Genomic DNA, 14,639 nt, shown 5'->3' on the forward strand with positions numbered 1-14,639 from the left:
CGCCCTTAATGAATTCTGAAGGCATTCCTTTTAAGATGTGCGGCCTCTCCCGAGAAGAGGCTTGCTGTTTGTGGGGTCACGGCACAGATGGAACCCACCCTCACCACCCTAGTAAAGGCTGCACAGTTTTTCGTTAGAATAGTAGCTGGCTGGTCCAGCCAGCTGCCTAGGACCCCATGCTCTATGTAGCTTCCGTCTCTAAAAGGAGTGTCTGTGTGTTAGCTATTATACATCTCTCAGCCACCAACCTGATCTAATGACACCGGGGTAATGAAGATTAATTACTGCACCTACCGTTTATTGAAGTTGTACAAAAGCACTTCCGTTGTAACTCTAACCCATTTGCAGGTTAGGAAAAGGAAGCTTAGAAAAATCAAATGTCTTGCTTTAAGTCTCACAGCTGTTTAATGGCAGACCAGGGCTGTGTGAACCCAGGGATCTGTGCCGTATCCTACACTCTTTCCACGATGCCCTCTGTCCTACCACTGAACTTGCCATTTTCAGCCTGTATATAGCGTAATGAATTTCGTGTGTCTACAAAGATAACGGTTAAAAATGGATATTTTAAAAATATAATTTAAACCTCTTATTGGTTTAATGGCCTTTTTTTTTGTGAGGACTTCTAAATAAACAAGAAAAGAGCTTACATTTAAATATTTTAAGAATCAAAGATATAGTCACCGTGATTACTATAAATCTGTTACTACGGTGGTAAGACAACTTAATGCACTAATCTTCTTCACAATACCTCTGTAATGTCAAACTTCTAAAATCTACCCAGAGATGGAGAGCTCACTACCTCTCTTAGCAGCCCAGTCTATGGTTGGGCCTTTCAGGCATGAGATGGTTCTGTTTTATGGAGTTGAACCACATGAAATTGCCATTTCTTGTCGGTTAGAATGGTCAAGTATAAGAAATTTTATAAGTTCAACCTACAACTCGACACCAAATCTCCTGGGTCCCATTTACTCATTTGCCTTAGTTTTGCCCTCAGAGCAGGACCATGCAAGGTTCTGCCTTGCATTTGACCAAAGCCCTTCAAACATTTAAAGACACAGTTTGGCCTTGCTTTCTAATTCTCTGCTCTTGTCTAATTCTCCTTATTTTCTCCAATTGCTCTGAGTCCAATGTTCCTAGAGTCTCTACCACCCTGTCACCTTCTCCTGGAGGTGCTGTCGCTAAGTCAAAGGTCAAAGATCACGTCTTCATTCATTCAGTAAATATTTCTTCAGCATCTGGGAGTCTTCCAGGGACTGAAAATACAGTGGGACCTCTGGGGTGTTTACAACCTACTGAGAAAGATGGATAGAAAATAATGTAATATAATCCCGAATAGTGTATTATAATGCCAGAGTATTATAAGAGTTCTAAAGAAAGCTTACGCAGGGGAAGGGCATAGAGAGTGCAGGAGAAAAGTGGGGTGGGAGGTTCTTTTTATTGGGGACGGGGTAAGGAAAGGTTTAAGACCTGGAGTTGAACTCTAAGTAAATGTATTGCCCATCGTGTGTTTGTTAAGTAAAGCAATGTAAATATCCATTGTTTTGGGTGACCAGAATTTCTCCAAAAATAGAATGATTATGTAAGAATTCTTCTAATACCTATGATTTGCCTGTTAAATTGGAGATAAAATATCTTGCAGTGACCACCCAGGACCATGCTTCAAGAATTCTTGATAAATAAAATAGTATAACAAAATCATCATCTAGTTTTCCGATGTAATCAAATGCATCGAGATGCATCTGCCTTAATTTTACAATGGTTAGAAGGGAGGGGATATGGGGATATATGTATGCATATAGGTGGTTCACTTTGTTATACAGCAGAAACTAACACAACATTGTAAAGCAATTATACTTCAATAAAGATATTAAAAAATAAATAAAATGGTTAGAGGGTATTTCCTAAAAATTGAAATTGACATCCACAGAATTATGAAAAATGGGTACCCAGGTGACATTCCACTGCACAAATATGTTTCTCCTATCACACTGACAGCAACTAAGCACTTATTGAATGACTTGAATTACTATTTAAGTCTATTTCATTTAAATCAAATTGACTGATGTTTTCAAAGTTGAACGTGTGTTTAAATAAAGACTGCCCCATTTCCCCAGCGTTGGCAAGATCTCCTGGTTTGGGTGTATGTCTTCCTTCCCTTGGCTGGTTCTTCCTCCTCCTCTCCTCTCCCACTTCAGCCACCTGCTCACAGCCATGCCTGAACACAGCTGAGCAAAAAGCGTTCTTAGATGGCTGCCCAAGGCTGCATGGATGGGCACCCACCTGGCAACACAGGGAAAGTCAGCCACTTCTCAGCACTTCCCAGTGTCTCTGTCTCTGCTGCTGGACTTGGTGTCCCAGCGACAGGAAGGAGATAGGCAGCCCTCTGCTAGCCTAATGGGTCAGCCCATAGTGGTGGCCAGTGGCAGTGGGAATTCCCTGAAATGGTGCCAGGGCCTGCTGGGTTTCCAGCCTCATGTCAGTGTTCCCTTTTCTTTACTTTCAAACCTCCTCTGGATAGAGAGCCGGCTCCCAGGGGTCCACACTACATGTTTGCGAAAATGACACAAAGGTACCTTAATTTCCCTCTTTCCTGTTGAAGAGGTAAGCACACAGATTGGAAGGGATAACAGGGAGAATGTCTTGGTTTGGAGGTTTTGTGATTTTCGATGGGTTCTAATGAGAGGTAAGTACAGTCTGTCACATTAGACGTGTCCTGAAGGCTTCCATCCTATCTGAGGTGAAGCATCTTCGATAGACTCGGACAGGATCCTGTCCTCCCCAGGGCTCTAGGTTGTATTGTCACCTGTCACTTAATCCTGAGCACAGCTGGGCCACTGCCACATCAACAGTGACAGTAATGCACACTCGCTGCCTATTTACTGTGTGCCTGGCACTGGCCTACATCCTAAGCCCGCATTGACTTGATTCACTCTCACTATTACTGTCCCAACACAGAGCTGTCATTGCCCACCACCACCTAGCCGGCCACAGGGTCTACCGCAGCATGTACGCCCGGCAAGGGCGCCCCGCAGATGTCTTTCCTTAGCAGGAGTCATTGGTGAGAATGTTGGTGCCACCTCTGAGCTTGTCCTCCGGACTGTTTGGAGGATCCACTTTCCTGTCAATATCCTCCAAAATACCTGTCATTCTAGAACCACATAACATGGTTCGTTTGAAATTAATTTTTTAAATAGGTATAAAGCCACCAGCCATGTAGATAATGTTATTATTATATTTTATTTATTAGAGAACACGGAAAGAGGCTGAATCATAAATTTGTGTGTGTATGTTAATTTTATTTATCAGAATTTTCTCTTCGTTGTCAAGTCTCACCAAGAGTTATTTATACCAACCCAATCTAATGGTAAGGTTACAAAACTAATCAGGCTTCACATTTTCCTAAGCAGCCACCCACCCCCATATAATTTCCAGCCCTTCCCATACTAATTTGAGTGTCATCTGATGTTGTTATCATCATCATTATTATTTTAACTCTATTGCAAATTGTCTTTATAGGATCTTCTGAAGACAACTTTGGATTTCCACAAATTGGGAACGCTTGAGTTTAGTGGCATCAGAGGGAGTGCTCTGAGCCAGGAGGCCCAGCGGATGTACAACGAGTTTCAAGAGATGTACAGGGTCTTCTCAGAGTCTTCCTATGACTGCTTGGACCCTCAAAGCATGGTAGAGCTTGGAAGAGCTAACTTGCAAGTTTGTCTCTTTCTCAGATGCCTGTAGCCTGTAGGGTCTGGGTATTTACTTGCATTTTCCCTGTGCATTTTCTTTGGCTCTGTGGTCCCCATGGTTTTATCGGCAGAGACCACTCTTAATTATTCTTTGTGTCAGGAGAAAGATCAGGGGAGGGCCTCTTCCAACTGCTGACTTCTCCAAGCAGATGATATGCAGGGTTTCAGAGATGCTGAGGTGGGGATGGGATGATGGTGGAGGCTGTGGCTGCCCTGCAGCTCCCAAAGCTTTAAGCTTTGAGCAGTGACTGCTAGGTGAAGGCCAGGCACACTTGGGCAGAATTTCATTAGTGGTCTGGGGAGGTGTGAGTGACGCAGTAGCTTAGTTTTCCATTCAGACCCTGGTTCCCAAGGAAATACTTAGGATGAGGAAAGGGCTAGAGCTGCATTTTCCAGGATCGGAACACAGGAGCCCATTTCTAACCTGCAGCTCAGGAGAGCTGAGACCTGTGAGTCCAAGCCTGCAGGAAACAGAAGCAAAAGAGTCAGTACAGAAGTAGGGAATGGAGTTCCCTGAGAAGGGAGTGGCTGAATTGCTGGAGAAGGAATTTTGAGAGTATTTGAGGGAAAAGGAGAGAGAAATCAGCAAGAATCTGCTCTGAGCATCTTCCAATGTCTAGGGGGATCTTAGTTGGCCAAACCCAGGAAATGTCACTTTCTAAAAATTCCATTAGTCTAAAGTAAAAAAGAAAGAGTTGGAGTACAAAGCAAGATATATACCATATGTTTGCTACCATGTGATAAAACAAAGCAAAACAAAATCTTATGCACAGGGAAACATATTACAATGCTAATATGGTTGGGTTTGGGAAGTAGAAAAATACTACTACATTTTCCTACTTTTCTTTGTCTTTTCATAAAAATATGCATAGCTACTGTAAGGCAATAATAAGAAATAGCCATTCCACAAATTAGAGATTTGAGTTAACAAAGTTTCTCTGAAAATTGCTACATTCGAAGAAAGGGCGCACTTTGGGTTGCCAGATAAAATACAATAATTGGGACGTGCTTATTAAAAAATTCACTATTGATCTGAAATTATATTTAACTGGGTGTCTTGTATTTTTATTTGCTGAATTTGGCAACCTTAGGAACAATAGCTAGCTGCTGTCTTAAGCAATTAAAGTGTAGTTAGAAGAAATAGTGTATACTAGTTTAATTAGCTTACTTTCCTCCTAATGGCCAGATCAGTTTGCTTACACTGAAAAACACAGGATTTTCACTTGGTGGGGGGAAGGGAAGTAGGGGGTAATGATGGAATAGCCCCATTGCTGAGGCGGCTTGTGGAGTGGCCTGAGGTGGCGGGTGAGAGAAGGGGCTTCAGGGTCTGGAAGGTGGGGCCCAGACAGGAGGGACAGCGTAGCAACCTCACATCCAGCTCTCTGCACCATTTTGCCTAGAGTGTCTAGGAAAAAAATGCTGCAGTAATAGGGTAGCTATCTACGTGGATAAACACTAAGGCACGCCATGGTGAACTGCGGAAAGTTAAAATAAGTCCGTGGTATAACCGATTTGAGTACACATGTTCATAGTAAAGAGCACAGCAGGATGGGCCTTCAGGATATCATGTTTTCTTACGTCTACATGATGTCTCTTCAGGAATTTGAAAATGATGTCTCTGAGTTTAATCAGAGAGTAGAAGACCTTGACCGGAGACTGGGGACTGTCTTTATTCAGGCCTTTGATGATGCCCCTGGTTTGGAGCACGCCTTCAAGGTTTGTAAAGTAGGGGGAGCCACCCCGATGCTTTATTCCCCCCGCCCTCTTCCAACTGTTTTGTTCCTGCAGAGAGGAATTGTTCCTGTTAGAGCAGTACTGTGGGCGTCCCAGGGCAAGGGAGTGTGCAGAACTGGGCTTCTCAAGTTGACAGCTAATGCTTTTCTGCAAACAGGATGATGTAAAAATGCTTTGTATAAGTGAGTTTCTTCTGGAATGCTCTCTTTGGGCTTTATCAGTAGAGTACCCATTGAAAGTGAAGAAGCCTGCTGTGGTCACCATCCTAAATCCATGGCTCTGCAACACCGCGGCTGTTTAACCGCTGCCGTCGGTTGGTTCAGGCTGGAGCAAACCACTCAAGCACAAGTAACTGGAGTAAGAAGACGCCAGCCCTAGGCCTGTGCTGCCGAGATCAGACGGTAGGCAAATGCGCAGGAGGGGGAGGTTTAGGACGATGAGTAGGTAAACGTCTACAGAAATGGGAGATCTGGGTTGTGAGACCTGAAGACTTAGTGGAACAGAACAGACCTTCCATAAACTGAGACGACACTTACTCTGTAGAGCCTGAAGGTTTAGAAACAGGACTAATCAGGTTGCAAGGAGGCAGAGTTTAGCCAAGTAGAGGAAAGAGGTTTCTGTTAATGCTATTTAAAGATGGAATAAACTTCCTTGAGATGTAGGTAAGTTTCCAGGAACTGAACATGTCCAAACGTAGACTGGGTGATTGGTGGGACAATTGCAGAAGAGGCTTAAACCCAGGATGTGTGAAACCATGCTGTTCTAGAACACTGGGCATATATATATATTTAACTCATTCAAGAATATACATATGTATTCTTTAATAAATACCTACTACTCTGTAACTCAGGAAGAGTTTTAGAATTTCTCTCTCCAAGTATTTAATTCCAAGAGAAGGGCTTATATGTGTCTATAAAATAATCCCTTTTGCCATTAACTGTCACGGCTAATTGGGATGTTACCACTCATAACTGGTGAAGCTGGAACCCCATTTCTGCCTTGAGGATGTCCAGCCCTATCCCTCCCATAAATCCCTGTGCACCATGGATTTCAAGGCGTCTTCAAGTGTCTCACATATACTCTGAAGTTGCTCTGTCTTTGACATCATGGTGCCTTTGCTCCTTGTCTACAGTCTCCCTTAAAAATGTCATCTGCCCAGGAAGGTGCTTTCGGGGGTCTTATTATTGCTCTTCTCATGATCCCCACCATGACAGCATCTACATTTATGCCAAGGGCATATCTGTCTGGGTTCCAAACACCCCAATCTTTGCATTTTGTGGTGGAGGAGGGTTCTGAGCAGAAGCAGCGAGAGACCTTTCCAGCTTTGCACACCCTTTGCTACCAAGTCCTGAAGCAACACTGCTCATACCCGGAGTCTCAAAGGGCTCTCACAGAGCAGACTCTTCTTCTTTGGGCTCCAACACCTCTTCTCAACAAGGCTACCCACCCAGTCTGTGTAACCTTGTAGGAAAACCATAACCATTCGGTCCCTTCTGCCTTCTTGGTTTTCTCTTTTTGGTCATCCCACCAACAAGAAATCAAAGCCCTTCCCTCCTCCTTCAGCCAAAACAAAAGCTTCCAATGTATATAATTTCGTGCAAAGAAGTGCCTTTTCAGGCTGGGGAAGTAGGGACCCCTGAGTCCAGATACCCCTGTTACTGCTGTAAGACCATTCAACCACTAGGTGTGCCTCAGTAGACATGGACAGAAGGGGTATGTCCAGGTCAGAGAACCTGAGTCCGAGGGTGTGGGCTGGCTGCAGAGGTCCCTCAGCCCACACCTCTGTACCTCTCAGCAGGATGTGTGAACGTGAACTCGGTGGAGACCTGCTCTCTTGTGCCTCCATGGAGGGAGAGCTACTTCCTGCTGTCTCCAGAGATCTTGGTGATTTTGGGTTGGAGGACTGGGTGGTCCTAGAAGTCATGTATTGTTATATCCTAAATATAACTGGCGTTTTCCACGACCTTGTCTCAGGGTAGCATGAGGATCAGAGAAACAGTCCAGCAACCAGGAGGTGATTAAAAGCATTTCACGTTCTGACCCTGCTGCTCCCACCAAGGGGTTAGGGCAGTTGTGATGCCCAAGAAGCATCTGCAAAGTATCCTTGCAATCACTGCCTTCTGGGGGCAACTGCTCCCTGAGACTCTCTTCTTGGTCCCCACTCTCAAATTTTAGCCCTCCTGATTCTCCCCAGCACCCAGCCTATTAGCTTCATTTTTCTTCTCCGTCATCACCCTCCATATCTGCCTTAGGTCTTTATGATGTACATCCGCTTACCCTCTCTGACATCTTTCATTTTCTCTTTGTTTTACCCTCTACCCAGGTTCTTACAACACGGCAGGGTCTGGTATGTCATTCAGCACACAGGAATCCCTCCTTCAGAAACAAAGACCAGAGGGACAGACCAGGAATATTCTGCCGATTTGTAATTATCCGTCCAGTTGCACAGTAACGGTTTTTTGACCCTCTTACATTTGTGGATAGACATATTAAGGAAAAACCAGGATACAAGATTAATGTAACCTTGGAAAAGTTGAATCTGTGACTTTTTCCCTTCTTTTCTGCCTCTGTAGCTGTTAGACATAGCAGGAAACCTCCTGGAGAGACCACTGGTAGCAGAGGACACATCGGATAAATACCTGGTGCTCATCCGCATGTTCAGCGAGGACCTGGATGTCGTGAGGATGATCTACAGTCAGCATGTCCAGGACGAGGTGGAGCACGGTAAGCTTGTTGTCACATTTGAATGGGGGACGTCTGTTACCAGAAAGGGTGCCACTCTTCTGTATTTGTTACACGTCTGCTGTGAATCCAGGGCATTCTCCAAGAGCACAACCTTCTTGCTTGAAATTCTAGACTTGGGTGATTGAAGAGTTCACTGAACTGTGCATTTCCCTGTGTCTAGGGCAGGACTGGCAGACTGACCCAGAGCAGTGAAGTCCTGACCACTGCCTCGGGTCAGTTTAGACCTCAGTGCAATGTGTGAGTTGACCCTCAATCAATGTCGCCACACTGATTAATCTTTAACATACCTCAATTCCACAGTAGATTTGTACATGCCTGGGAAAAGGTTCTTATCCCTTCCAGTGCCTTATCAACCATGCTTTTGGAAGGAGGAACCAGCAGGAGCCTGACAAAGGGCAGTAACACACTGAGGTTATTGTAATTCTTAGATGCCCTGTCTTGTCTGTTTGAAAGTCAAACACAAGTTCAGTTCAGCTTTGCAAATGTTTCTTGAGGCCTTGCTACATGCAAGGTAAATTTGTGGGCACCGCATGCAGAGGCAGGTCAGGGTAAGGGAGAGAATAATTAATCCTAACAGGTGGTTCTTCAAGGAACGCGATTGGCATGAACAGAGTTATAAAGAACTGTAGCAAAACAAGATGAATTGGGCTGGGAGGTGGGAGGAAGAGTTTATGGAGATGGTGGCCTTGAGCTTGACCCTGAAAGATGGGGAGATGGACAGCCAGGGAGAAGAGGCAATGGTCTTGGATGCAAAGGCAGGAAAGGGTGTGGAAGGTGACCAGTCGGACCTGCCTGAGCCAAACAAGGTATATAAAGGGAGATCAGGTCAGCCATGGAGTTTGGAGCCAGGTCATGAAGTGCTGAGTGCCCTGTTAGGGAATCTGGAATTCATCATAAAGGCAACAGGAAATTTTCAAAAGTTTTTAAGTAATGGCATAACAGGACCACTATTTCTATAAACAGGTTTCACAGTGAGGTCATTAAGAATGGCTTCCACTTAGGAAGTCATCCCAGAAAAATCTGTTGGCCTCAGCTTTATGAGGGACCATCCTCCTGACTTCTCACAGTGGGATGCAGAGTTTGAAAACTCAAACACCTTCAGATGCATATTGAATTTCTGTTGTGCATAACAAATTATCACAACCTTAGTGGATTAAAACAACATCCATCTTTGAGCTCACGGTTGTGTAGGTCTGCAGCCCAGTTTGGTGTGCCTGCATTCTTCACTCAGAATCTCAAAGCTGAAATCAGTCAACTGGGCCAAGTTCTCATCTGGGGTCTCTGGGGGAAAAATCTACTTCCCAGCTCATTTTTGTTGGTAGAATCCAGTTCCTTGTGACTGCAGGACTGAGGTCTCTGTGTCTTTGTTGGCTGTCAGCCAGGGCCTGCTCTCAGAGATTAGAAGCCCTCCCGTCCCTAACCACATAGCCGCCCCATCTTCGAGCCAGTAATGGCATGTTGAATCCTTCTCATGCTTCAGATCCCTGACTTCCCCTTCTGCCAATAACCAGAGAAAACTCTTCTCTTCAAGGCCTCACCTGATTAAGTCAGGCCCACCCAGGGTCATCTCCCATTTGCCATATAATGTAACATCATCACAGGAGTGATATCTCATCACATTCGGTTTCCACCTATACTTAAAGAGGAGAGACTCATGCAAGGGTGAGGGTCATTGGGTGTCATCGTAGAATTTTGCCTACCACGGAAGCCAAGTAGAAAATGACAGTGTTGGACCTGGGCTGAGTGTAAGGCATCAGGGAGTGGTGGGGTCCATGGTCAACTGAAGGACAAGACCACTATTCAGCTCCTACAGTTAGTTAGAACGGGGGCTGATGGTTGCCAGATTTCCCAGTTTTATCAGAGAAGCTGGAAACTGAGTTTTTTTTTAATGAAATCTTACAATTGTTAATTTTGACAACTGATTATAAGCAAACAAACCCACTGAATGGACTGAAGTAAGAGGATCCAGGCTGTGCTAACTCTGGTCAAGGGCTTCGTAATCCACATGGCCTGTCTCATACATAATCTTACTGAATTCTCACAGAAACCCTGGAAGTTAAGTGAGGAAGATATTTTCCCCATTTTATATATGAAAAACCTAAGGGCCTGAGAGATTAAGTTGTCTGTTTAAGGCAGTGTGTCTTTTTTTTTTTTAAACATCTTTATTGGAGTATAATTGCTTTACAATTGTGTGTTAGTTTCTGCTTTATAACAAAGTGAATCAGTTATATATATACATATGTTCCAAGGCAGTGTCTTAACCCTGACTGTACAATTAGAATTATCCTGAGTGATTTCTAAAAATACTGATGACAAGGCCCCACGCAGACCAATCAAATCAGAATGGCTTGGATGGGGCCCAGGCATCAGTGTTTCTAGAAGAGCCCCAGGTGACGCTGATGTGCAGCTGGGTTGAAAGTCACAGGTGTGCAGTCAGAAAGCCAGTGAGTGGCAGAGCTGGGCTGGGAATGGCTGTCCTCTGTTGCTGTTTAGCGTTCTTCCCAAGGGCACTCTTCCTTCCCCCTTAGCAGAACTCGGTGATGTCCCAGGAATTTCCATCTCAGTGTAAGCCCAGGGTGACTTTAGCAGGTGGAGGTGGATGAGGCAAAAAGTGCAGTAAGTGGTGGGAGGTGGGGGAGTATTCGTGGGTAGAGTGGGGCTCAGGCCTGGAGCCTCGCTTCAGTCTGCTGTGCCCTGTCCCCAGGCTTCTCCTCCGTGCATAAGAACATGCCCGCTGTGGCTGGGAGGCTCCGCTGGGCGCAGGAGCTGAGGCAGCGCATCCAGGGTCCCTTCGACAACTTCAGACGCATGACACACCCGTGAGTACCTCGTTGCTGAAAGGCAGGTTTGTTTCAGCCTTCTGCTCCCGCTCTGGACTTCAAGTATTGTAGCAATGCAACTCAGTTACTTGAGGCACAAAAATCATCTTCTTTTCTTTCCACTTCCAGCAATCAGCCAGTATCTTAGTCCGTTCAGGCTGCCGTAACAGAGTACTATAGACGTGGTGACTTAAGAATATCAGAAATCTCTCTCTCACAGTTCTGGAGGCTGGGAAGTCCAAGGTCAAGGTGCTGGCAGATTTGGTGTCTGTTGAAGAGGACCTGCTTCCTGACTTACAGCTGGCTGTCTTCCCACTGTGTCCTCAGATGCGGCAGGAGGGACTCAGCAGCTGTCTGGGGTCTCTTTTATATGGGCACTCATCCCATTCATGAGTACTCCACCCTCATGACCTAATCACCTCCCAAGGCGCCACCTTAGGCTTCAACATATGGATTTGGGGAGGACACAGACATTCAGTTCATAGCAACCAGGTACTACTGGCCAAGCATTAACGAGATTGATACATTTGGATTGAAGAGTGGGTCCCTTGGTGTCAGGTGAGGCTTACTGGACACAGGCTGGCTCCTTTTGCTTCAGCAGAGTCCTTGTTTCCAGGGAAAAATGAGTCAGGGTTTTCAAGCTCTTTGGATTCCTCCACACATCTCCTCTGACACGATGGCTCTTTACTACCAAGGCTGCTGGAGAATAACGAAGCCCAGCGTTTCCTGAAACGTGGTGTGAGGGCCTCATGTATTAGAAACCCCAGGTGCTTGCTAATGGTGCAGATTACCAGCCCTCACCCCTCACCTACTAAATCCAGATCTCAGGGCAGGGTGGTGCCTGGGATCTGCTTCCTTGGCACACTCTCCCCATGATCCAACGGTGACCAGGTTTGGAAACTATTGGCCTGCCTCACAGCTGAGTCTGGAAGCCAAGCTAGTTAGAAGCATCTGGGCTGCTAGAGCGAGAGAAGAGCTGTTGCAATACCTTGTTGAGGGTGCTGCCTGGGGAAGGGCAGGCTTTCTCTGACCCCTCTTTCTAAAGACTCCATCTTGTTGAAAACACCTAGCTTTGGCAAACACAACATGTTCACAGCAGCATTATTTACAGTGGCCAAGACATGGAAACAACCTAAGCGTCCATTGATGGATGAATGGATGAAGATGTGAGATATATATATATATATATATCTCACATATGTAATGGAATATTATTCAGCTATAAAAAAGAAGGAAATCCTGCCATTTGCAACATGGATGGACCTTGAGGGCATTATGCTAAGTGAAATAAGGCAGAGAGAGAAAGACAAATACTATATGGTCTCACTTATATCTGGAATCTGGAAATAAGAAATAAAGCCAAACTCATAGTAAAAGAGATCAGATTTGTGGTTATCTGGTTATGGGGCGTGAGGTTTGAGGAGGAGGGTGGGGGAAATGGATGAAGGTCAGAATTTACCAACTTCCAGTTAAAAGATAAATACTGAGGATGTCAAGTACCACGATGGCTGTAGTTAGCACGGCTGCATGGTATATATAAAAGGTGTTAAGTGAGTAGATCCTAAAAGTTCTCATCACAAGAAAAAAGAAACAATTTTTTCATTTTTTTCTTGTATCTATATGAGATGATGGATGTTAACTAAACACGTTGTGGTGATCATTTTATAGTATATGTAAGTCAAGTCATGTTCTACATCTTAAATTTACACAGTGCTGTACGTCAATTACTTCTCAATAAAACTGGAAACAATTTTTTTAAAAAAGACTAACCAGTTTCAAAGGCCAGAAAGACAGTGAAAGATAGCCAGGTTGTGGTCTGAAGGGAACCTCCACCACATCACCCCGTGTTGCCAAGAGGAAGAATGACTCAATGGGAGAAATCTCCCTACTGTTGGAGAGAAGCCGAAAATCTAGATTTACTTTAAAACCAACAAGTATTCTTCTTTGCCTCAAACTCCGTACAAATCAAACAGACGTGCCCCTGAGTCAGACCTGCCCAGTGGGAGATTTGTCTGCAGTGTCTGCTCTGTCTGAGCGAGCTCTTCGTTGTGCAGGTGAAGAAACTGAGGCAGATAGAAATGAGGTGACCTGCCTGGAGTCCAAAGATAGCAAGGACAGAACTGGAACAGGCATCTGGGTCTCAGGGGTCCTCACCCAGAACTCTGCCAGGGGACCCCTCCCGCCCCAGCCATAGGAAGCTTGGCCGGGAGTCCAGCTGAGCCCCCATCTTCTCAAACATGCCTCCCAGGGAGGGAGGGAGAAGATATGAGAATGGGCGGGGAGGGTGGCAGGGCTGCTGCTAGGAATGTGGCCTGCGGGAGCTGTCCTGGTCCAGCTCCCTGGAGCAGAGCTGAGGCAGCCTGCAGGAATTTACAGGGATGCTCTTGGGACCCGCGCCTGTGAGGGATGGGGGAGGGATCGGGCAGAGGAGAAGCTGAGCTGCAGCACAGTTGCAAGTAGGCTTCAGCTCATCCGATGGGGAAGTCTGACCCTTTAGGGTTGCCTGGCCTTTGTACCCCACGTCAGCTGGTTGGTGGAAGTGGGCTGTGGGGCAGGGAGGGGCTTGACCGTGGGTGAGGAGGCAGCTCTGTCTGTTTGGCTGAGGCTGTTCTCAAAGAGGGAGGCAGCTACACTTCATCAGCCTTCCTGGTGAGGGAGATTGGGGGTGGGGGTGGTCCCGAGAGGGTGTCTGAATGGCACCCCACCACGTCCTCCACAGTTCCCATGGAAGTTCCTGTTTGTTCTAAAAATGAATTCACATTCTCGTGTATACTCTGTAATATATTTATGAATTGGTTAGTGAAATGGGTTTGATTCCTCGCCATGAAGTGAAGTAGAACCTGCAGGGAGTTTGATGCACTTATTCCTGTGACTTCTCAAGCCTCCCAGACAAGTCCCAGGGGCTGAGGTGCAGAAGCCACTCTCTCCTATAGCCTCGTTCTCTTCCAGATGGAAACAGATCTGGGGTCAGGGCTTGTCCTCGCTGTCCTGCAGACACCTGTGCTCCTTCACGAGGAAAGGGGACCGAGCGACTGGGAAAAACTCCAGGAAATCCAGTGCTTTCTCTGCAGGTGTGAGGGCTTAAATCAAAGCTTGAAGCTCGGGGGGCCGCCTGTGAAGATTTAAAGAGCAAATGGATTTTAAAGAATCTTTGCGATAAGCTGCCTCGTTTTGCTAGCAGAACAAACAAGATCCTCCAACACAGTTAGTGTGAAGGTTTCTGAAAATTACAGATACTTCACCAACTTTCCCAGGAGCTGGACTCTTCATTTTGTGCTGTAAAGAAGTGTCAAAACCGGGGAGCAGGTGTGGGCAACGATGCCTCCGTGGTCCTCAGTGGACCCAGGGAAGCCTCCGAGCGTGTGTCTGCGCATGTGAGCATACAGGTGTGTGCATGTGTGTCTGTGTGCATGTATGTGCGATTTGTGTGCTCAAGTTTGGGGACGTAAGAGGTGGGAGGGAACCTCATGTAAATGTGGCAATGAGTAATGAGGCAGAATATTTCTCATCACGTGCCCTAGATGGATTTCAGAGAAGGGGAATATATACATACATATTGTTACGTATATGACAATGTTTGTATATGTGTGTGGGA

At 45.7% G+C, this 14,639-nt stretch overlaps 1 protein-coding gene across 1 annotated transcript in view; it reads left to right on the forward strand.

Moving 5' to 3' along the window:
- The window catches only part of DNAH9 (dynein axonemal heavy chain 9), a 301,303-nt gene that overhangs the window by 26,774 nt on the left and 259,890 nt on the right, over positions 1-14,639 (forward strand). Inside the window, exons 8-11 of the mRNA XM_024752602.1 lie at positions 3,517-3,684; positions 5,346-5,462; positions 8,054-8,204; positions 10,930-11,044. Coding sequence (XP_024608370.1) covers positions 3,517-3,684; positions 5,346-5,462; positions 8,054-8,204; positions 10,930-11,044 — 551 coding nt within the window. The remainder of the gene's footprint in view (positions 1-3,516; positions 3,685-5,345; positions 5,463-8,053; positions 8,205-10,929; positions 11,045-14,639) is intronic.

This window comes from Neophocaena asiaeorientalis, unplaced genomic scaffold (genome assembly GCF_003031525.2).
Source record: "Neophocaena asiaeorientalis asiaeorientalis breed wild unplaced genomic scaffold, Neophocaena_asiaeorientalis_V1.1 scaffold540, whole genome shotgun sequence".
NCBI classification, from domain to species: Eukaryota; Metazoa; Chordata; class Mammalia; order Artiodactyla; family Phocoenidae; genus Neophocaena; species Neophocaena asiaeorientalis.